General features: G+C 42.9%; 1 protein-coding gene across 1 annotated transcript in view; it reads left to right on the top strand.

Moving 5' to 3' along the window:
- The first annotated feature begins 10995 nt into the window (after window positions 1-10995).
- VGLL4 (vestigial like family member 4) overlaps window positions 10996-23896 on the top strand; it is a 100275-nt gene continuing 87374 nt past the window's right edge. The window contains exons 1-2 of the mRNA XM_028718897.2: window positions 10996-11288; window positions 15532-15608. Coding sequence (XP_028574730.1) covers window positions 15545-15608 — 64 coding nt within the window. The 5' untranslated portion in view covers window positions 10996-11288; window positions 15532-15544. The remainder of the gene's footprint in view (window positions 11289-15531; window positions 15609-23896) is intronic.

Raw genomic sequence — 23896 nt, 5'->3', positions numbered from 1 at the left:
AAGCAAAATTCTGTGCAGGTTGCCAGAGGAGGGAGTCAGGCTGCGCCCTGACCAAAGGCCTGGTGGAACAACTCTGTCTTGCAGGCCCTGCGGAAAGATGTCAGGTCCCGCAGGGCCCTAGTCTCTTGTGACAGAGCGTTCCACCAGATTGGAGCCGCAGCTGAGAAAGCCCTGGCTCTAGTTGAGGCCAGCCTAACCTCTCTGAGGCCTGGGACCTTCAAGATGTTTTTATTTGCACCATACAAACGTTATGCTACGTTATGCTGGAGGTATTTTTCAATAGTTTATAAATAGGTTTTTCTTTCAGAAGTGTGAACAGATGCGCACATAACATCTTATCCGTATATTTTTTATATCCAAGTATACTTTGATTTCACTTACCCTTTTTCATAAGGTAGGCAAATCAAGACAGTTGGGGGGAAAGTGTACATTTGAGATGGACCGATCACACTAAAGACCAGTTTAAGAAGTTTACTTAAGTTGCCACTTTGGGAGACATCACCCTCATGAAAAATATGGGCCAGAGCATTAGAAGTAACTTGATCAGATTAGGAGGAGGCTGGAGGTTAACCCCTCTGCCTCGGTAAAGAGCTTTGTTGCCTTCAACTTGAAACTTGCTAGCTGAGAAAAAGCAAATGCTACGTTCCAGAGACCAAAACGAAAAGTTACCGACACAGTTCAACAGCTAATTAAGCATTTTATATGCAGCAGATGTTCTGTGTAAAGCCAGAGCCCAGCAAGCCAATGGCAGAGTCTCTTACACATTACAGGTGCTTTATTATAGAGCTTGACTGTAACCTGAGTCGGTTTTATTTGTCTGACGTGGCTAAAGTATATAATGCATCTTTGGGCAAGGTTTGTGGAGAATTTGTTTGTGTACAAAAACAAACAGGCCATTGCATACAGTTGAGAGAGGTGGGTTTTTAAAAGTCAGTTTAATGCGGGGTGGGCTAGCTTATTCCAGTTGTGCGTTCCCTGCAAATATTGTAGACTGTACAGTAAATCTTGTATGATTTCCCCTTTTCCCTTTTAGCAGGGACTGTCTTGAAAGCCTTTTCTTTCAATTCTCTGTAAATCATTCACGTCTCTTGTGGATTGTTTTTTAAAAATAAATAAAAAAGAGTTAGTCTACCTTTCCTCTGGAGCCTACAGACCTTCGATCTATTTAGGTTTTGGCACAGAGCCACAAGTGAATCATAGGCTATAGTAGTCGATGTTGTGAGTGCCTCCTATTTTTGTTAATAGAAAACACCCTGTTCAGTTGTAATGCCAAAGAAAACCCCATTCAGAAAAGTCTTTCTTACAGACAAGTGTGCAGACATGGGAGAGATTATACAGTGTGACTGAAGGATATGGAGAAAAGTGTGGTTTGTTGCATTAGGAGTCCCTCTAAAATATGGAAATGAACATTTACCACAGACCTTTAATGTTAGATAAGCGCATATTTAATTTTGTGCACTTCTAAAAACTTACATCATGCTGACCACTTTTGTATTCTGTTCTTTTGCGCTCTTCTGTGATCACTTTTTTAGATTTAGTACCCAAATTGCTGCTCCCTAGCAATCTTGTGTGTCTTGCTCTTCATCCTCTACAGCTCATAGTCTAGCCAACATGCTGCCCTCCAGATATTGTTCATAGAATCATAGAGTTGGAAGGGACAACGAGGATCTTCTAGTCCGACACCCTGCAGTGAAGGAATCTTGAGGTTCAAATCCATGCCTCCGGGATTAAGAGTCTCATGCTCTACCAACTGAGCCAACTTCCATCAGCTCCAGCCAATGGGCCAAGATGATGGGAGTTGTACTCTTAACACTTCTGGAAGGTACCACATTAGCTAGCCCTGCTTCAGTCAATAGCTTTAACTGATCCTGGGGCTTGGTAGCTGCTCTTTCCTTAGCACTATCAAAGTGTTTGTATCCATTCAAATAAAGCAACATAAGCAAGCAAGCACAGGCTTCTGCCCTTGGGAACTTGCAGCCTGAAGTGAAGGCCTTTGGTCCTTGCTTCCCCAGCATCATGTGAAGATCCTCGTATCCCCATGGCTTAGTATATGGTGTAATTTCATCCATCTTACCTAAAAATGAACCAGAGTCAAATGAGCGACAGCACTCAATTTCTGGCTCACCTCTCCACACTTAATAAAGGATATTATATAAGAAGGGCAAATCCAACCACTTTATAAGAAGGTAGGAGAACATTGGGATTCTTCAGCAGTGAGCAAGACGGAGAGATGGCTGCGAGTTAACTCTAAGATGCCATAGGAATAGAGAAAATATTCTGGATCCAGGCCATTTGTTGGCAAGCAGACACCCGAGAATCTCATCAGATGGGACTTCACTTTGGCAGCTCCTATTAAAAGACCACTGTGAATGAGTCACCAAATGTTGAAAGTGTCAAGTGACCAGTCAGGATATTGGGCGATGGCTGAAAGTGTCTATGAATAACCTGGTTGTTTGAATTCACCCACTGATTCTGTCTTAAGGATGAACTCTGCTGCTTGCATTTTTCTCCACAGCCTTTTGAAACCACCCTTCACCCAGTTTTCAAGCTGACCAACCCTAGCAGTTCAGCGTTGTGCTAGAATTATAACACAGACTGCAGTCGGATGAATTCTGTTCTACTGTGCTTTGTACAGAATTGGTGAGCTACTTTGGAGACAATGCAAGCTTGAGAAATAGAACAACAAACTTTGGACAGATTTATTGTTCTCCACTTGCTCAGTCCCCTCCCCCCATCTAATTTGCCCCCAAAGCAATATATGGAGCATAATTGCATGGCATGTTGTTCCAGGATGTTAGATATCTGACTCCTCAAGTATCCAGTGTTATATTTAGACTATCCTGAAGCTGAAACCCAGCTGCGGGCTCCTTTTTTTGAACCTTGTTGCATATGTCTGTTTAGTGCTCCTCTGCTTTATGAATTAGTCCAGTATACGGAATGCCAGCTGGTCCTGCAGTATAACAGAATAACTGCAAGTGATAATCAGCTAGCTGCTGTGCCATATCATTTGACCTGGGCAGGAGGGATATTCATGCCTGTACTGCATTTTCATAATTTGATGTGTGAATGTGCCATCAGTTAGAATACAATGTTATTTGGAGTCTTAGTAACTGGTAATTGGGCAGAGAGGGAGGTCTGAATGGGAGGGGTTGGGGAGGGGCACCCAGATCTCCCATTCACCCTAATGTCCTCCTACACTGCCTGTGCAAATATCCATGCCTGCACATAAGCATGAAGGGAGCAAACAGGGATTTAGTAAGGGATTTATACCAGTTTCACAGAAGAAACACTGGCCCCCATCTGTGCTACATTGGGCAGCCCATATGTCCCTCCATCTTTCTTTAGACTGAGATCTGTTTTACAACAATGACATCTATGGAACCACAGAGCTGGAAGGCCTTCCCTGTGATAGGGCCCACTATTTGGAATGGATTCCCATAGGAACCCCTCCTTCCATACTGTGGGCACTGGACAAAACCTGCCTGATTTACTATTGATTGAAGATTATTGTTTATGCTGACATTGCTTAAGGATTTAACATAATTTTAAAAATCTTGTTGATTTTTTTTGTTGATGATGTGTTAAAATAATGTTGATAAATAGATAAACATGTTGGCACATTTTAATCCATTTTTCCATTTTATTTTAATTGTTTTAAACTATTTTTTGTTGGGACGCGGGTGGCGCTGTGGGTTAAACTACAGAGCCTAGGACTTGCCGATCGCATGGTTGGTGGTTCGAATCCCCGCGGCGGGGTGCGCTCCCGTCGTTCGGTCCCAGCGCCTGCCAACCTAGCAGTTCGAAAGCACCCCTGGGTGCAAGTAGATAAATAGGGACCGCTTACCAGCGGGAAGGTAAATGGCGTTCCGTGTGCTGCGCTGGCTCACCAGATGCAGCTTGTCACGCTGGCTCCCGGCCTATAGAGTGAGATGAGCGCACAACCCTAGAGTCTGGCCCGTATGGGCAGGGGTACCTTTACCTTTACCTTTATTTTTTGTTGATAATTTTCATATTTATGGTGAACTGCTTGGAGGTTTTACTGCAATCAAGTGATATGCACATTTTGTTAAATAAAGATTTTGTTATAATATTGTGATTATTGTATGCCTCCTTCTGGCAACTCCTGCAGCCAAGCTGGCACCAAACATGTTGCTCTCCTTTCCTTTGGTCCACATAAGTGAGGCCAAGAGGGGGTCTTGTTGTCTGGGCAGTCCAGGACCACCCTACACACTGCCCAGGCTTGCACCTCAGGGATGTCACTTCAGTGTTGCTGGCTTTACCCCCCCCCCCCAGGAGGCACACTCCATTGTCTCTTGAGACAGACAATGCCAACATTTCCCCCCTCTGAACTGCTTCGGTGGTAGAACAGCTATACAGAAAACAAACTACAGTTTAAAGTACAAGTTAAATGCTAGGATATCATGTTTATGTTGTGCAGGGATGAAGTATTTTTGTTCCTTAATTTTTAATGTGTGGTCACTTTTAATGTGCTATTCTTGATTTTTAAAACTTAGCAACAAAATCCATACAGATATTAACTGCTTTGTGCTGCGGAAAGTGACCAATAAACAGCCCCAGGGAGATTAGACTGGCCTTGACCAGAGCCAGGGCCTTTTCGGCCATAGCCCTGGCCTGGTGGAATGCTCTCTCACAAGAGACCAGGGCCCTGCAAGATTTGACATCCTTCTTCAGGGCCTGCAAGACGGAGCAGTTCCGCCAGGCCTTTGGTCAGGGTTCAGTCTGACTCATTTTCTCTTTGTAGAAGAACAAGCATGAAGGAGGTTTCCCAGCCCACTCACAGGTCCTTATAATATCAGTGGAAACAGTTGGTCCTGGCAAGTATTAACCACTTTCAATTTTAACCTGAGGATTATAATTTGTCCAGTTTTAATCTTAATTTATTTGAATTAATTTTGAGATGCATTTTAATCGATCGATTGCTTGTTTTTATGAACATTGTATTATTTATACGATGTTAGCCTCTCTGAGCCCAGCTCTGGCCAGGGAGGGCGGGGTACAAATAAATATTATTATTATTATTATTATTATTATTATTATTATTATTATTATCTTTTAGGAAAGGGATAAAACTAAAACAGCAATTATGAATGGCCGATTTAGGCCTATTCCAAAACAGACTCAAACATACTTCATTCTGTGTTGGATTCTGGCCAAATAGTGTTACATACAATTCTGATTCTGTGTGGGTGGTGGGGAAATGAACGTTTATCAAGTTAAAACTATAAAGAGAGTGGATGGAATTTTCTCAAAACCATGTCTGATCGTTTAGTGAAATTCCTTGGCAGACAAATGGAATTACATCTGCACACAGTGCACAGTTTATATGTATGCTGTTTACCGTTACAATATGTAGTGACTGTCGCGAGCTTTGGTGGGACCTGAAAAAGGATTTGTCAGAGTCCTGGATAAATGGCTTTATTTGGAGCTATAACCTGCGAAGTCTATGCAGAACTGTTTATTTGAAGGCAGTATATACCCTCCAAATACCAGAGGAGGAGGAGGAGGAGGAGTAACAACAGGGAATATCTGCTGCAAGATGCCTTGACCCTCTCAGAGGGTCTCAGTGTTTCCACAGTTGAAAGTAGAATGCTGGGTGAGTAGAAAATATGTGGAGATCTACTGGCACATTTCTGGGTGATGTCTAGTGAATTGGCCAGGGTTTCCAATTTCCAGATACTTGATAGGAATTACAAAATTAGGCTTCTGAAATGAAGAGAGCTAACCCAGAGTGGTGTTTTTGTGTGTAAAAGGACTGCAAACTCTATTCGGTGCTGGTACTGAAAACAAGTTCTTAGGTTTAGAACGTGTTCAGAGGCATCCTGCTCTTTAACTCTAGCTGTATGTTGTTTGCATTTGGCTCTGGCTGGCTGGTCTCGGGAATTTAGTAAAAAAGCAATGTTGACTCAAGAAGCCTGAAATCTGCCCATCATCGGATTACATGAACCATTGGTATGATGCTTCAGGTCAATTCATGTTAGTTTGCCATTATACTTGCTATTTAGATTGCTTTCTTTCTACGTCTTGCCACTGTCTGCTCTTTTTGCTGCCTCAGCACACTGATCTGACACTTTAAGTAAACAGGAAATTTAGAATCTATCAGCGCATAAGTGTAGCAAGATCGTTGGTCCCAATGTCCCTTAGGTACCCATTCCCATCTGTTGATTGTCTGGCTGTCTGATTCTCCCTTTGTACAGAATGCAGAGGCATGAGCCATTAGTTCATTGATTCATCTATCTTTTGGAACACCTCATACGCTAAGGGGGAGTGGGGGACGAGCAATGTCTGATCCAGACTCTTAAATATGCCTGTCTAGACATTTATGATATACTCATTATAATGCTATGAGAGCACCAGGTCACGGCAGGTCACGTCTTTCAAAAACAGCACTTTAGTAATGAAATTGATATGAGAGGCAGCGTAGTACAATGGATAAAGACTTGCGGTATTATTTTGTACTAAGGGGTAGTAGAACGAAGTATGGGTGTGAGAGAAAAACAACAATAAACACTAAATCTAACCATTCCTTGGATGCAAATCTCCATTTCCAGGTACCTTCCTTCCCTTTGAGATATATAAGTGATAAATTCCATACTCAGTCCTAATGCACCTTATTTTATAGATCTGCTGCGGAAGCATTGTGCAAACATTTCCAATAAAATATAAATGCACCAGTTCTATTAATATTTCAACTAGAAAACTAATTAATAGGGAGCAAAAATGGGTTTTGCATGTAAAATTTAGTATTCAGTGTGCTATATTTTGGGAACAAACATACTAAATGCAGCCTTTGTAGTCTGGCTGATCTCGATTCTCTGCTACATCAAAGGCTACTTTGTTATGGGATCTTGAGTTATAATAAAATGGACCATTCCATCCTATTTACAGTGTTTCTCTTACAGTTTGAATGCCATATACAGCATTCTTAGACAACATTTGAAGGGTGGGTGTGTTTGTGTGTGTAGGGGGGACTAAACGTTTTTTTCAAAGGAAACATGTTGACTTTTTTTTTATTAAAAAAACACACGCTTTGGGACTTCCCCATCTCCCTGTTTATAATGGCCTGGACCCAACGAGTGAGGCCAGGCCAAGAGCATGTGCTGATCCAACAGGGTTTTTTATTTTGGTTCCTTTGAACAATTGATCCCTGCCATGTGGCAAACTGCATGTACCACTCCCTTCATTTTCAGTCTTTTAAACGTAGCCTGCAGAGGTGCTACTCAAGAAACACAACTCCCATTTGCCGTGCATGAAACTAGTTTCACAGATTCATGTTCTTACATCTCTACAGTCTTGCAGCACTAGAAGATAAAGTCTCTCTGCAACTAAGAACAAATCACGCAGTCAAGGCACTGATACTAAAAAGCAAGAGAAATTAACCAGTAAACTAAAATACTTGTCCACTCTTGAAAAATGAGTGCTTTGTTATGTCCCCACTTGCAAGTATGAGAAGGCAATTGTCTTATAATGTCACCAGAAAGAAGAAAATATTTAATGCCAGCATACTGCAGCAAACTTCTTGTTGCATGCAATAATTACTATATTTCCCAAGTATAACAATGTTCGCAGCATATCTGGAATTAGTTCCGTTTAGTGACACAGCTTGTCTCTTATTTTTCTCTTCCAAGTAACTTTTGAAGAGTATCCTTAAGTCTTCTCACATGAACCATGTTGCCATGACTGTGGCGTGTTTCTGATAGAGTTTGACATTTTGTTGTCATCTGAGTATGGCTAGATGTCAGGCTGTATGAAGCGGCAGCTTTGCAGTTGAGCAAAGCTGAAATACTTTCTCAAATTATTTGCATATGGAGCTTAGTGACTTGTTTCAGATTAAAGTTTCCTTGAAGTACATTTTATAAAGCTGATGTCAGTTGTAAACTATGACCAATAATTTTATTAAGGCAAGATGTGGATAGAGTTAAGTCACAGAGAATCAACCAGACCGGCCCCCCAAAAAAGCAATCCAAAATTCCAGGTGTACTAAGATTTTGTGATACCTTTGAAAGATTTAATGAGTGGTATAACAGGTAGACATGTACACACTCCACAAGCAAACCAGGATGAATGCTCATTATGATATAACCACCTTGCAAACAAATCAGACTGAATGTTCAATAAAGACTGGGCATAGTCTAACCACAGCCTAAGCTTTATGCAAGCAAGTTATTCTGCTGTTGTCCAGGTTCTCTAGAAGACCCCTACATTTGTAATTGGATAGAAATAACACGGGTGGCGCTGTGGGTAAAACCTCAGTGCCTAGGACTTGCCGATCGTATGGTCGGCGGTTCGAATCCCCGCGGCGGGGTGAGCTCCTGTCTTTCGGTCCCAGCTCCTGCCCACTTAGCAGTTTGAAAGCACCCCTAAGTGCAAGTAGATAAATAGGTACCGCTTTATAGCGGGAAGGTAAACGGCACTTCCGTGTGCTGCGCTGGTGCTGGCTCGCCAGAGCAGCTTTGTCACGCTGGCCACGTGACCCAGAAGTGTCTCCGGACAGCGCTGGCCCCCGGCCTCTTAAGTGAGATGGGCGCACAACCCTAGAGTCGGACACGACTGGCCCGTACGGGCAGGGGTACCTTTACCTTTACCTTAATCCTGTCTACTGGGAAGTTACCAGGTCACCACAGCAATCCTTGCTGAGAAATGACACACAGAAGCCGCAGTGGTACATCACTATGGCCCCAAGGAAATTCTCACTTTAGCATAGAATCAAAGAATCACAGAATTGTGGAGTTGGAAGGGACCTCCAGGGCAATCTATTTGAACCCCCTGCAATTCAGGAATCTCAACTAAGGCATGCATGGCAGATGGCCATCCAACCTCTGAACCTCCAAGGAAGGAGAGCCTACAACCTCCCAAGGCAGTCTGTCCCACTGTCAAACAGCTCTTACCATCAGAAGGTTATTCCTTTAAAAAAAATTTAAATTAAAATTTATAACAATTAATGATACAAATCTCATACATCGTGTTATTTACAATTATTCTCCCTCCCCTCCTCTAGACTTCCCTCAACTCCCCCTCTGCTGAGTTATTTATTTTTATTTATCATATCCTGCTTTTTCTACACAAAAATAAAATCCCTTATTATTTCTCTAAAATATCTGTTACTCAAAGGAAGTTGTGAAAGTTTATTAAAATCCTGCCAGTGAATCCAGTCCATCCTGTTGTTTCTGCAAATAAACTGTAAATGGTTCCCAGACTCTTTTGAAGTCCTTTTTGTCCTTCTCTTGTAGTTTGTCTGTTAGCTTAGCCAATTCTGCATAGTTCATTAGCTTTTCTTGCCTTTGTTCCTCTGATGGTATTTATTTCATCTTCCAATGTTGTACAATCAAGATTCTTGCTGCTGTTGTAGCATACATAAATAATGTCCATTTTTCTTTTGGTAGCTCTTGATTTGAGATGCCTAACAAAAAGGTTTCAGGGTGTCTGACAAAATTCATTTTAAACATTTTTTTCAATTCATTGTCTATCATTTCCCAATATTTTTTTAATGCATTTGCATTCCCACCACATATGATAAAATGTTCCTTCCTTTTCCTTACATTTCCAACATCTGTTATTTTCTTTCCTAAACATCTTTGCCATTTTCACTGCTGTGATATACCATCTACACATCATTTTCATGTTATTCTCTCATGGGCTCAGGATGTGGGACATAACATCCAACTCGAAAGTTGGGAATATTATGGGAAGTTGATATAAAATTCACAGACTGCATACTATTAAGAAATTATTCCTGATGTTTAGTTGGAATCTCCTTTCATGCAACTTGAATCCATTGGTTTGGGTGCTATCCTCCAGAGCAGGAGAAAACAAGCTTGCTACAGTCCCCATGTGACAGCCCTTGAGGCTAAACATACCCAAGTCCCTCAACTGTTCCTCATCAGGCATGGTTTCCAGACCCTTGATCATCTTGGTTACCCTCCTCTGCACACGTCCCAGCTTGTCAATATCCTCCTTAAATTGTGGCGCCCAGAACTGAACACAGTATTCCAGGTGTAGCTTCACCAAGGCAGAATAGAACAGGACTATTACTTCCCCCAATACTTCTGTTGATGTAGCCTAGGAAAGCACTAGCGTTTTTTTTTCTGCTGCATCACACTGTTGACTCATGCTAAGCTTGTGGTCTACTAAGACCCTTAGTTTCTTTTCACATGTATTACTGGCAAGCCAGGTGTCCCCCCCCCCCCATCTTATATTGGTGCAGCTGGTTCTTCCTGCTGTACAGCCTTACATTTGTCCTATTGAAATTCATTTTGCTACTTCTAGGGTCAGATTCTGTTTTTTTTGCCAGGGTGTACTCTGACTTCCCAAGCTGCTGGGCGCAAAAATATTGCCATGGAAACAGTAATGTCATCCGTAGTAAGCAAGCAATAATCCTACCAGATGAAAGGCTGAATGAAGCTTGTTCAACTTAGTATATTTACTGCTCTGACACATACAACCCAAAAACGTGTGTTTTCATATGCACCTATTTCTGATGCTTTATTCCTCGGATTATTTTTGAAATGTCTGTATGTTGACTTCAGGCTCGACACAGAGCACATCCTAAATGCAGAAAAGGAGATAGGATAGAGGAACGTCCCATCTAATTGATGGGGGGACGACGACACACGCTTATTCCTCTCCTCCCGCCCGAGTTACGCTGAAAACTCTGCTGCAAATGAGGTCAGAGGAGAGAGGAAGAAGTGTGGGGGAGGGTTTATAAATGCCGGCGCCGACCCTCCACCCCGGAGGGGTCACGGCAGCTCGAGGCTCCTTTTCCCAACCCGGCTCTCTCCTTCAGCTGAGGTACCTCCTGCCTCTCCCGCCTCGCCCTCCCCTTTTCTACCTGCTGAGGATGTGATGTCAGGGCCTCATTATCCTAATGTATGCTGATCTCATGGGCGCCGCAGCCAATGGGGCCGCGCGGCTCTCCCCACCTGCTAGGAAGAGAATTCCATCATTCTTGGAATTCTTCCCTGGGCCAGCAGCGCACGGCGGCGCGGGCTTCCTCGCGCGGCTGCTGACTCGGCAAAGGCGCGCATTGTTTGGGGAGCAGCCGCTCGCTCGCTCGCCTGCCCGCTCGCCCAATCAGCAAGCAGGGAGCTCTCTCCGGCCGGAGCCCGCGCAGCCCAGCTTGGCTGCCGGGAGTCGCAAGCGGCGCTCGGAGCAGCCGCCGCCGCCGCCGCCGCCGGGAGCACGCTGGTCTCCGCCCCCCTCCTGGCCCGGCTCAGCTCGGCTCTGCACTGCAGGGGGGAAGCGACCCAGCAGCGCGGAGCTCGTGCAAACTGGTGAGTGAGGCGACGGAACTCTGCGCTTGCTGCAACTCGCCGAGCCCGCTTCTCCCGGCACGCTTGGTGGGGCGGCGCGGAGCTGGGCGAGGGGGGGGGGGGGTGGAAAGCTTTGCTGGAGGGAGATGCGCGGGCAGGCAGGCAAGCAGGCGAGGCGCACGGCCCCCTGGAGGAGGAGGCGGCGGCGCCGGCGTGGAGCTGGTGGCCGGAGCCGCTCCATGCCTCCCTCAAGCAGGCCGGGTGCTTTTGCAGAGTTGTGTCTAGACTTGCCACATGCCCTGCACACTCTTGTCTTCGCGCGTGACTGGCTGCTTTTTTGTTTGTTTGTCTGTTTGGTGGGATAACGCGCTAGAGCTGAACCCAAACCCCGCGGAGGAGGTGCGAGGAGGCTCTCTTTAGCGCTCGTGTTTTCCTCTCAGAATGTTTGCAATGTTAAAAATGCATGTGCAAAAGAGCGCGGGGGGTGGGAAGGGGAGTCGAGTGCCTCTATCCAGATTTGCACGCTGCATTAAAAAGCAAACCAACCCCGCTTTCTCTCCCCGCCCCCCTTTTTAAGCCGGCGCTAACTTGCCCCTAATTTAACACAAGTCCAAATGCAGCCGAATTCTTTGCTCCACAGAACAAATCCTGCAGGCGACTCTTCCTTTTGCCTGGTCGAGGCAGCGCTCCTTGCTGTATTTGCGGAGAGGAGATCCTGCCGCGTGCGGTGAGCTCTTCCTCGCCGAGGCTCTTGCAAGATGCCTCACCCAGCTTCTTGCTGTCTCCCAGTATTTGTTTCGCGTGAGCACGTTTAACCCAACAGACGTTTTAGGACCGGCGACTTGCTGGGTGGATCACAGAAGTAGGCAATCCCCAGTCAACTGACTGAGGGGTTGGTCAAAGCGTCCCAGGAAGGGGACAGAAGCAACGAGGGGCAAGAAAAGTCTGATTTTCTAAATATTGCAGTGGCTGTGATTTTGTCCTCGAGTTGTTTTGTAGGCTGTTACCTGATGGCACATCCACCCGGTTGCTCTTCCTTTGTGGCCCTGTTTGGACTATCCAGCTCCATTCTGGCTTCTGTTGCTTCATGGGCTCTTTGAGGTGCAGTTTGGCTGCTTCCTTTTCTTACTTGTTCTATGTATATGGCCTTATGCTGAGGAGAATCAGCCAAATTGCATTGCAGTAGTATCCTAGAAGTTTTATGTCCTCTTTGCAATGCATGAAGGAAGAGGCATCTGGTTCTCGTTCCATGAGAATAGGACTGTCGGTTCTACCTCCACCCCAGTGAGTGCCAACTGCATTGTTGATGAACACGCCTTCTTCTCTGACAGTTGTGATGCAACTTTGATTTGAAATTCTGGACGCCTCCAGCTTGTGGCACTGGGAGCTTCTTAAAGCAAAAGATCACCTGAGTTCAGAGTCTGTGAGAGACAGAGTCCAACGGTGCATGTGAAGGAATGTAAGGATGGTGAAAAAAGAACAACTCATGGAGCAGTTTAAAAAGACAAGCAAGGAAATGTTATCTAATTTGTCTTACCTTCTAGAAATCTTACAGTTTGACGGGAGGAGCATGAGGTGATTCTAGTGTCATATCAAAAACTTTCTGTGTTTTCTCACACAAAGCAGTACTCCTCCAACAGGGTGAACTGGCACTATGATGGTATGCTATGTCCTAAGGAAAGAAAACCGAACTAACTGGCCTGGTTTCGAAACTGAATCAGTGTAGGATTTATTTTTTTTCCAGGGCACTTTACAATTGCAGTTTAGTTTACAATTATGAGGTAGGAGTGGAAGGGCCGCAAGATTCTGCCTCCCAGCTCTTTGTACTGACACACATTCTACTGTAACCAATATTTCTGGCAGGTGAGCCCATTTTAACAACAGAATGGAAGCAGAGCAATGGCTCCCACCACAAATACAATTCCTTTTTCCTGTGGTAGTAATGAAGAATGAGAATTCTGGTCCAAAAGCACCCTTTTCATGTTGAAAGAACCATAAAGCCTTAAAATCCACTTTGCTGCCCTGAAGGTAGAATCTTTCATGGTCAAACATCATTCATTTATATCCAAATTATAGTCTGAGACAGTTGGAGAGTAGGCGAGACCAAGACACACCATTCTGGAAGCTCTTGCGAGATGAGCCTTACTTTTGTGGAGGTTTCTGTATGCATTTTGTGGAACATCTTCCACAATATTAAATTCATGCTCTTACCTGAATTTCTTTTATTCTTAGACTATGGCATTATTATGTGTAAAGTATTTGTTGAAGTTGCTGAAACCTATCCTGTTTGTAGTTTCTAAATAATTGCATTTCCAAGGAGTTTAAGGCAGCAGATATGGTTCTCCTGCTTCCAGTCTTATTCTCACAACAACCCTGAGAGTTAGTAACCGGCCCAAGGCCACCTCTCCTCATAGCTGATTTGAATTTGAGTCTCCTTACTTCTAGGTGGATACTTTAACTCAGGCTTCCCTAATCATGTCCCCTCCAGATGTTTTGAATTACAATTCCCACCATCTCTGACCATTTGACAAGGTTGAAAATTGTAGTCCAGAGCATCTGAAGGATGCTAGGCCTGGAAGTCTGCTTCTTAATCACTGCAGCACACTGGCCTCATGTAAAATTATTTGTAAGCAGTCATGACATATGATACATGAGCACTGCTAATTTTTGTAGCTTTTGAGCACGTGTAGGCTTGTGACATTTCATTTGGGATAAAAGAGTAGAATGATGTGGGGTTATTCTTTTAAAAACAGAAGGGGTGTTCCCTTAATGCCTTATTGGAAATTCCAAGAGATACATGTCAAGTTGATGTGGCAAAAAGAGAAATTGTCTTTCAGGCATTTTAAACTGTGTAGAATCAATATTTGGAGGAGGGATTGGTTTCACAAAGGGAGTCCTCACCCTTGACCTCAACCCAGTGACTGACTGTGTTGTGCAGAGCCGATCAATGCATCTGTATGTTGTGTGCATGGCACATCTGTGCTTCGAGCCTGCTGAACTGATCCACATGTGGAGATTGACCCTAAAGCCATGTACAGACCGGTAGAAGCAGCAGTAGTCTAGGTACTCATGGTCTATATTAGAAAGCTGTCGCTGACCACAAATAAGTCAGCTCATCGTCCATCTCTGCAGGTTTCCAGATTTATAGGTCTGAAGCTCTGTAGCAGGGCTAACAGGACCATGAATGAGAGCCAATGTGTTGCATTTGGTTACATTTGCCTAGGTGAGGTTAAGTTGCTAGAATAGGGCCAAATCTGTTTGCTCCATGGAACTATACTGCTGTGTATCATATTTGTTGTATCTGCCATCTTTGTTGCAATAGTTTTCTTTATAATTTTTGAAACTTTTGAGACAGAGATTTTTGTGTGCTCCCGGCAGTGCTGGGAATTGACTTCAAATTCCTAGCACCAGCCTAGAAAATTGGGTTACCTGGGACATCCAGAGCTATTGTTTGGATTGTTAAATGTGCTTCATTTGTGTGCTGCATACCAACAGTGATATGTTTGCTGCAGTGCTCCTGGAACTGAGTTGGCTTTATTAAAAGATCAAACAAAGGGTTCCCATGATCTTCTCATCCATTCCATTTAATGAAAACAATCATTAGGTGTGCACAGTAGTTCCTACAACCTGAACACTGAAGCGTCCCCTCCCCTTGCCTGCTTTAGGGAGGAGTGTAAAGACACCTGCAATGCAGTTTGGAAGCTGTGACTCCAAAATGAATTTTCCAACAGAGCCATTTTCGGCAACCAGCAAGGCATGTGTTGGGTCAGTGATTCAACTTCCACCCTTGAAGGTAGTTGCCAGGAAGTAATAGTTCCACAGTTACATCTCTTTTTTTACAGTCTTGTTTGGGCACGTTTAGGTCTTAGGGGCCTATGATTGCTGGCTCTGTTCTAGATCAGAACTTTCTAGTGGAAGTTGAAGAATTGCATTGCTCCTAGCTTGTAGATGAGAATGACTCTAGACTGCACAGGTATCTCTTCAGTTACTTGGTGAGGAGGGTTAGTCATTCAAGCCCAACCCATGATAAATGGCATTGTGATCACCCAGAAGAAACTGTTACACATTGCACTATGATTTGGTTGCAGAGGAACTAATTAAAAACAGAGATTTGAAATACATGCAGATATTCCATCTTAATGAATTATTGCTCTCCGCTTGTCAAAGAAGTCCCTGCTTTACTATTTTCTGTAGCAATGAGATGTTTTTCTCACTTTATTTTTCACGTTTCAGAAAGTTACAAAATATTTCTCGTTTTATTCAGGATCCTGCCAGGAATGGAGACTCCACTGGATGTATTGTCAAGAGCAGCATCCCTCGTGCATGCTGATGATGAAAAACGTAAGCCTAAAGTCGAACTTTTGTCTTCATCTTAAGGTTTGGTACGGTAGTCATTGTGCGTCTATGCTGTTGACTTACATGACTGCAAAGGTAAAGGACCCCTGACAGTTAAATCTAGCCGCGAACGACTCTGGGGTTGCGGCGCTCATCTCGCTTTACTGGCTGAGGGAGCCGACGTTTGTCCGCAGACAGTTTTTCCGGGTCATGTGGCCAGCATGACTAAGCTGCTTCTGGCGAAACCAGAGCAGCACACGGAATACATGACGGTAAAGGTAAAGATAAAGGGACACCTGACCATTAGGTCCAGTTGCGGACGACTCTGGGGTTGCGGCGCTCACCTCGCTTTACTGGCCAAGGGAGCTGGCGTACAGCTTCCAGGTCATGCCGCTTCTGGTGAACCAGGGCAGCACACGGAAATGCCGTTTACCTTCCCGTTGGAGCAGTACCTATTTATTTACTTGCACTTCATGCTTTTGAACTGCTAGGATGGCAGGAGCAGGGACCAAGCAACAGGAGCTCACCCCGTTGCAGGGATTTGAACCGCTGATCTTCTGATCGGCAAGCCATAGGCTCTGTGGTTTAACACACAGCGCCACCTGCATCCCTCTACATGACTGTAGTTCATGTATAAAATGCACAGATCGAAAGATGTTAAAGAAATTATTTTTGTGTGAATGAAACAAAATATCCTAGTTGGTTTCTAAATAGATTCTCACTTTGCTCATTGCGTTGCCTTTCTTGTGTGTAAGACAGAAACCTTTGTGGACATTTCAGTGATCAAAAAAAGACATGAAAGCCAGAGGGGAAAATTTCCTTTTCCTAAATGTAGATTGGGGAGATACAGTGCAAATGAAATAGAGTACATGGGTTATATTGTCTGTATGAAGCAGCAGGCGTTGGCCTACTCTTGCAATCCCACATTAAGACTTGCTTGGCCTGCCCATAATTGGTTAAGATTAAGTTTCATAGAATCATAGAGTTGGAAGGGATCTTGAGGGCCATCTAGTCCAACCCTCTGCAAATGCAGGTATAGTTTCCCCAACATGGGGCTTAAATCCACAACCCTGAGATTAAGAGTCTTGGGCTCTACCAAATGAGCTATCAGTCAGAGTAAGTTTGTGTTAAACCAATTTGTTTACTAAGGAAATTCCTGAAATATGTTATGTGATCTTACATTGAGGCAAATGCTTACTACAGTGGTACCTCGGGTTACAGACACTTTAGGTTACAGACTCCGCTAACCCAGAAATATTACATCGGGTTAAGAACTTTGCTTCAGGATGAGAACAGAAATCGAGCAGCAGCAGCAGCACGGCGGCAGCGGTAGGCCCCTTTAGCTAAAGTGGTACCTCAGGTTAAGAACAGTTTCAGGTTAAGAATGGACCTCTAGAACGAATTAAGTTCTTAACCCGAGGCACCGCTGTATTACATAATTTGAGTGAAGCGTTGAGTCACTGAAAGCAAGCAGGAAAATGGCTCATTTCCCATTGGTGGGCAGCGAGTTGCTTAGTGTGGAGATCTTCATTTGTTCTAGGAGGCATTCACCCTGAAAAACTGTATTATTACAGGCTTCCTTAAGGGTTGGTGAGAAAGAAAGTACTGAAGGTGTAAAATTCCACATTTAAATTATTGCAAACATTGCTGTTGACGTTGGCCTGTGTCCGTTTGCTTCTACTGTGTTCTGAGTATTGTACAAATAGTTATCAAACAATGAAGGGTGGCAGTTTGCCTGTTACATCTGCTTGGATTAGTACTGAATAAATCTGTGAATATACACAGCGGTTTATTGATTGCTCCAAACCTATTTGGAAATTGTTCCATGCTTGGCTTTGCCTTGTATTCAACCTTTTTTAAAACATGGATAGTCTCTATTATTAATTTCAGAAACCATATGTGTAGTTTGCCAGTACTGTGTTTTCGCTCTTTCATTTCATGCCCCTCCTTGCCCGTTTGGGCTATTTATATATATATTATTATTATTATTATTTATACTCCTGCGTCATAACATAAGGCTCTCTGTGCAACTTGCAGTGAATAAGAAAGAAAACAATTTGGATACAGATAAGACATAAAACAATGAATAAGAAGGACAACAAAAATTCCACCCCACCCCACAACCCCCCCCCCCTCATTAAATCACCAAAGTCAAAGCACAGATTTAAAAACTGTGAGGCCCTGATTTATTTAATGCCAGCATTCATTGTGTGCAGGTTCATGCCAATATTTCTTTTGGTTAATGACAGAATCTTAATTTGTTAGCTTGCATGTCTACTGTTCTGTTGTGTGTTGTTCCCCATTCCTTTAAAGATGTGGACATTTCTTAATCCCTCCCAAAAGTGTGTATGTCTTTTTTCCTTTAAAAATAATTAATACTGATCTGGGAATGTTTGGGAAGGGTTTAATGGTGTATGATGCCTCATTTAAATCCCTGCCCAACTTGCTAGCATCTGTCTGATTCCTCATTATATGTGACATTGTGGCTGCAGCCATTTTTCTTCGGGGCAAGAACTTAAGAGTAGAGACCTTATGGGGGGGGGAAACATATATCCATACTTTGTACCCCATATGCAACAAATGTAGAATTACTGTGTAAAACAGGCTTCCTCAACTTCGGCCCTCCAGATATTTTTGGCCTACAACACCCATGATCCCTAGCTAGCAGGACCAGTGGTCAGGGATGATGGGAATTGTAGTCTCAGAACATCTGGAGGGCCGAGGTTGAGGAAGCCTGGTGTAAAAGAAACACCCTCACATCAGGAAAACAGATATTAGTGTATAGAACCAGAACATCTGGCTTGTAGGTGCTGAACAATTACTGCTGCAGCTTGATGGGAGAGAGCACATAAGCAATCCTAATGTAATAACTTCTATTTCCCATGAATTCATATAGATGTATTATAAAGCAACAATATTATGTTGCTATTGTTAAGATAATAAGGGGAGTGTAGCAGGGAAGGTATGAGCTAATAACAAGAAATCCAGATTGCTGGACTGACTGAAAGTTGAGACCAGTGGGTTTTGTTTTTTTAAAAAACCCTTCTTTACAAACTGCAAAAATTCTCATGTGTAGTCTTGTTTTGTGTCCAGTTGTGTATGTTTTATCACAAGGAATGTTAAAATAGTTCACAGTTTAGAGCGCAGTTGTGCCACATCAAAGCAGATTAATTTCTAGAACTGTTCTTCAAGCTCCAGTTTTACAGCACGGTCCTAAACATATTTACTTAGAAGTATGTCCTGTTGAATTCAATGGGCTTTACTTCCAGGTAGCTGATACTAGGATTGCCTTGATAAATAGAGCTGAGGTTTGTTATACCCAAATTTGTACATGGATTATTATTTATTGTTGCATTTTCACACCAGTAATAGTACATTGTGTTGTTAACCAGAATTCCAACAGTGTAATGCAAAGAAAAGGAAATAAAGCCATTGTTTCCCATGAATTACACTGGGAAAGGTTGCTGAATTTCTGTGGATAGGATATAACATAAGTATTCACTATTTGAAAAGTGCAGTATCTATAGAATCAGTTGAACCTTTTACAACTGTATTTCAAAACGAATGTGAAAAATATTTAGCCATTTCTCTCTCTTAGTGGGGAATTATACTCGGTGATTATGCTAATGAGCACCAAGCTACATTATATGTCTTAAAAAAAAGAAGCGCAAGGCAGCAAAACAGACAATTGCCCCATTTTCCAGTCTATTTAACAACTTGAAAATGTAACTGTTTCTGTAATGTGTGTCTTAGCCAAATTAAGCCATACTCTCAGCATGCCAACTTCCCTCAGTTTCTGGTAAAAGACTAACAGCTGAATAAGAGTTTAGGTAACTCACCAAATTTAATGAAACTTCTGGGCAACAGTGTTAATTTTTTGGCTTACTGTTTTTGATGTAAATTAGGATAGTGGAAATAATTCTTTTGTCTAATCAACAAAAAATAGTTCTTGGGAGTATATATATATAAAGGAGTGGTCACAATAATAATACAGTCGTACCTCCAGTTACGTATCCCTCCGCTTACGTAAACTTCGGGATACATAAGCGGCAAACCTGGAAGTATATTTCTGGGTTTCTGCTGCGTGCGCAGGTGCAGAAGCGCTCTACCGCCGCACGTGTGTGCGCAGAAGCAGTCCCTCCAGTTGTGAAAACCTCAGGATCTGACCGGAGCTCTGGAACGGATCCCATCCGCAACCGGAGGTACCACTGTACTAAATACTAGTAAAACCTGCAACAAAATGTTGCAGTGTTGAGTGCTCTCTGAGGATACACGTTCTATTCTTCCTTCCTTAGTTGTTTTCTGTTCTCCTCCCAATAGTCAGTCAGCGTTCAGTCTCCGCTGAGCATGCTCAGTCATCATTATGCTTCTTTTGGGGGGTAGGTGTATGTGGAAGTGTGTTCTTAAATATTTTTTCGTACTTTTGCAAGTCATTAGGTCCACCCCAGTTTGCCAAATCCCTTATGGGTGGGTGCTGCTGTTTTGGTTACATAAGGACCACAGTTGAGATTTTCCGTGAGCATGCCGCCCCGTTGAGTCACCTCGTTTGTGTTGCCCCATCCTCCTCCTTACTGTCTCTGGCATGAACTGTTGTGCTATGGGCAAAACTGGGATGCATGTTTTTCATTCACTTCCCACAAATGCCCCCAAGCCTATGGGATTCTGTTATTTTATGGGATCCTTTAGCCTAGAACAACAGGGTTTAATATCATTGGAGTGTGAATCTGATGAAACACCATTATCTTCGTTGATGTGGAACTGGCCTGGGAATCTAAATCTAACCAAAACTATATATTTTCTTTATGAGTTGAAAGTAGAGTGCTGCAAGGAGTAGCTGGGAAGAGTTTTAGTATTAGGAATATTGGGTAGATTCTCTTACGGTTGAATTCTCATTCCCCCCCAACTCTGTTGTTTCTGTTCCAGCTGTTCCAGTTGCAGTAAACCACAGGAAGGGAGAGTGTTCTTGTGCTCATATCCTCCTTGTGGGTTTTCCACAGGCATTTGGTTAACCACTATGAGAGCAGGATGCTGGACCAGCTGGACCATTGACCTGGTCCAGTAGGGTTTTCCCCGTCCCCTAAAATGCTTTTGGGGTATAGCCATTCACTCCAAACTCCTAGGATATAGTGGATTAAAAATACAAATACTGAACCTCTTCCACATACTGAAATTAAAAACAAAGCATGAGTTCTGTTGCAACACCTGTTAGTTGCTGAAGTAGCTTCATCTGCATAGCACTTGGCAGTTGGCGTTGCATTGCACAAGATGCAAATTGTAAAACCTGTTATGGTGGAATTACTTAACAAAGCCGTTATATTTGACTTCTAGTAAATGTTGAATTTGTATGTTGACCTCCAGTGAGGTTTTTTTTAAAAAAGTTAAACATCTAAAATGTAGTAGAAATGATTTTGCTGCAATGTAGTGATTAAATTCGATCTCTAATTTTGTGTTTCCTATTCCAGCAGCGAAAAATCTGAAATCTGTGATTGAGAACAAAGGCAATAATACCAGTGCGCAATAAAAAACCTTATTAATAGATGAGTGTTGACCCCCTTTCCACATAGTTGCTGCTACATTTAGAAGAGAGCTCTGCTTAGAATAGAACCGTCATTTGATTTAGCAACCAGTATCTTATTTTATTCCTCAGAAGCAGTATCTACCTTAAAATAGATCTAAATTGTTAACACTTGCTTAGCACAGCTTCAGCACGATCAAATGCAGAGGTCCTGTTCAGTTCATTTTCTTACCTCATTATTGTCTTGACCTGTCTGTTAAGTAAATTTGCATGGTGGGCTCGTTCGTTTTATTTTTATGCTGCCTTTCCACAGTTAAAAACCATGCTCAAGGCGGCTTACAACATCTAAAAAATTATATAACCACAAACATAACAAAAGTAGTCAGAAACAAAATATCAAAAATCACACAAGCAAATTGAATAATTTCCACATTAATCATAAGATCCAGTAATTTGATAGAAAAAAATAACAGCAACAACCCCCCCCCTTAAAAAACACCCCAGCCCAAGATTCATGTAGTGTTTTCCTTATCATAGTTTAAACTAGGAGCTGTTAAACCAACTGCCATCATACAGTATCTGATGTAATCATGAAAGGGTGTTCCTTTGTAACAGGAATACAAACAAAGCATAATGCAAACATGTCACTGCAAAGTTCAAGTTGATTAACAAAGCTTCATCTTTGATGTAGTGTTTGTGCAGGCAAATGGAAAGCAACTTTGTTTAGGTAGATGAGGGATTTTAGGTATCTTGGTCCCAAGGTGCCTAGGACTGTGTATGTCTGTACCAGCACCTTGGACTTGACCTGGTAGCTGATGGGCAGCCAGATCAGTCCTGTTCCTGACCTGGAAGGTTGAAGGTTAGCCATCTATCCCTGGTTTAAATATATAGACCAGGGTTTCCCAAACTTGGGTCTCTAGCTGTTTTTGGACTACAATTCCTATCATCCCTGACCACTGCTCTTGCTAGCTAGGGATGATGGGAGTTGTAGTCTAACAGCAGCTGGAGACTCAAGTTTGGGAAACCCTGAAATAGACCTTGGCTTGTAGTCTGTTTTGCAAGGGTTATATACATTGTTTGTACCCTAGCCTTAACCTTATTCCCATCTCAAAGAAACTATACCAAATGAATTTGTATAGTCATGAGATAAGTATGCATTAATGAAAAAGGGTTTTTAGAAATTGCGAATAGATATTTTTATGTATATTTGGTTTGGGTATAGTACTTCTGTGTTCCTCTGTCTAGGAGGAAACTGTGGCCACCAGCAATTGCTAAATTCATTTGAACGTAATTTCAGGATCCCATGACTGCTACATTATTACCAGCCACATTAAGACGCTTCATAAAATAAATTATCTAGACATTGCACCAAAAAATAATACAATGCTACAATAAAAAATCCAAACCAATCTTAAAAAATCCATTCAGCATAAAAGCCAAGTACAGTGGTACCTCTGGTTACGTACTTAATTCGTTTTGGAGGTCTGTTCTTAACCTGAAGCACCACTTTAGCTAATGGGGCCTCCTGCTGCCGCCGCGCCGCCAGAGCATGATTTCTGTTCTCATCCTGAAGCAAAGTTCTTAACCCGAGGTACTATTTCTGGGTTAGCGGAGTGTGTAACCTGAAGCGTATGTAACCTGAAGTGTATGTAACCCGAGGTACCACTTTACAAACCCACTTTCATGGGTTTCTAGCGTGGTGCAACATTTAATTTGTCAGCAGCAGGTAAATTCTTAATCAGGTCTCTATAAATGAGAAAGCCACATCCCATTAAGGAGAATCCATTGTAGGCTGTATAGCCATCCACTTACATGCTGCATTACATGGAGATATGCTTGTGGCAGTGGTGTCTGCTGTTGTTTTGGTGCTGGAGCAGTGCTCAGACTCTAGATGCATCACTAGGTAGAAGTGTGAACCTACTTGCCTTTTCCAAGGCTGTTTTTGAAGTTTTGTGCTCTTGGAATTGTGAGCTGCCTTGTTCTAGGAAATAGTACAGTACTACTTTGAGCTTGCATGAGCTGAGTTATCTGATAGCAACAATGATATTTTAACATCAGATAAGCCTCCATAATTCCCTTTATTTGTTTGTGCATTAGTCTGCATCCTGCTCAAGTTGCAAGTGGAATGGAATTTCTCTGCACTGTGTTTACCATTTTCCTCCACTAACCCTTCTCTAGCCCTGCTTCCTCTTGTCAGCTGGAAATGCAGCATCAGTGCAAAAACAAAGAAGGCATGTGACCATAAGAAAAATAAGGTATAGCTGCTGTTGCACTTAAATGGATGGGATCCGGAAATCTGATACAAGAATTTTCACATGTGTACAACAACCTTTAAAAAACAACCATCTTCAAGTTGATGTGTTGCAAATAGGAAATGCCCCCAATATTTCCCAATAGTGTTCATATTCTGACATTAAGCAAACCATCTTGCAAACTTGAGGCTTGTTCTAGCATGTACCTTCTGGCAACAGAGCTATTCAGGCACAGAGAGAGAGAGAGAGAGAGTTTGGATTTGATATCCCGCTTTATCACTTCCCTAAGGAGTCTCAAAGCGGCTAACATTCTCCTTTCCCTTCCTCCCCCACAACAAACACTCTGTGAGGTGAGTGAGGCTGAGAGACTTCAGAGAAGTGTGACTGGCCCAAGGTCACCCAGCAGCTGCATGTGGAGGAGCGGGGAATCGAACCCGGTTCACCAGATTACAAGACTACTGCTCTTAACCTACTACACCACACTGACGATGGTGGATGGGAGGATGTGGCAGTGACTTGATTGTCCC

Source organism: Podarcis muralis, chromosome 2 (genome assembly GCF_964188315.1).
Source record: "Podarcis muralis chromosome 2, rPodMur119.hap1.1, whole genome shotgun sequence".
Lineage (NCBI taxonomy): Eukaryota > Metazoa > Chordata > Lepidosauria > Squamata > Lacertidae > Podarcis > Podarcis muralis.
This window is presented reverse-complemented; position numbering and strand designations above follow the sequence as displayed.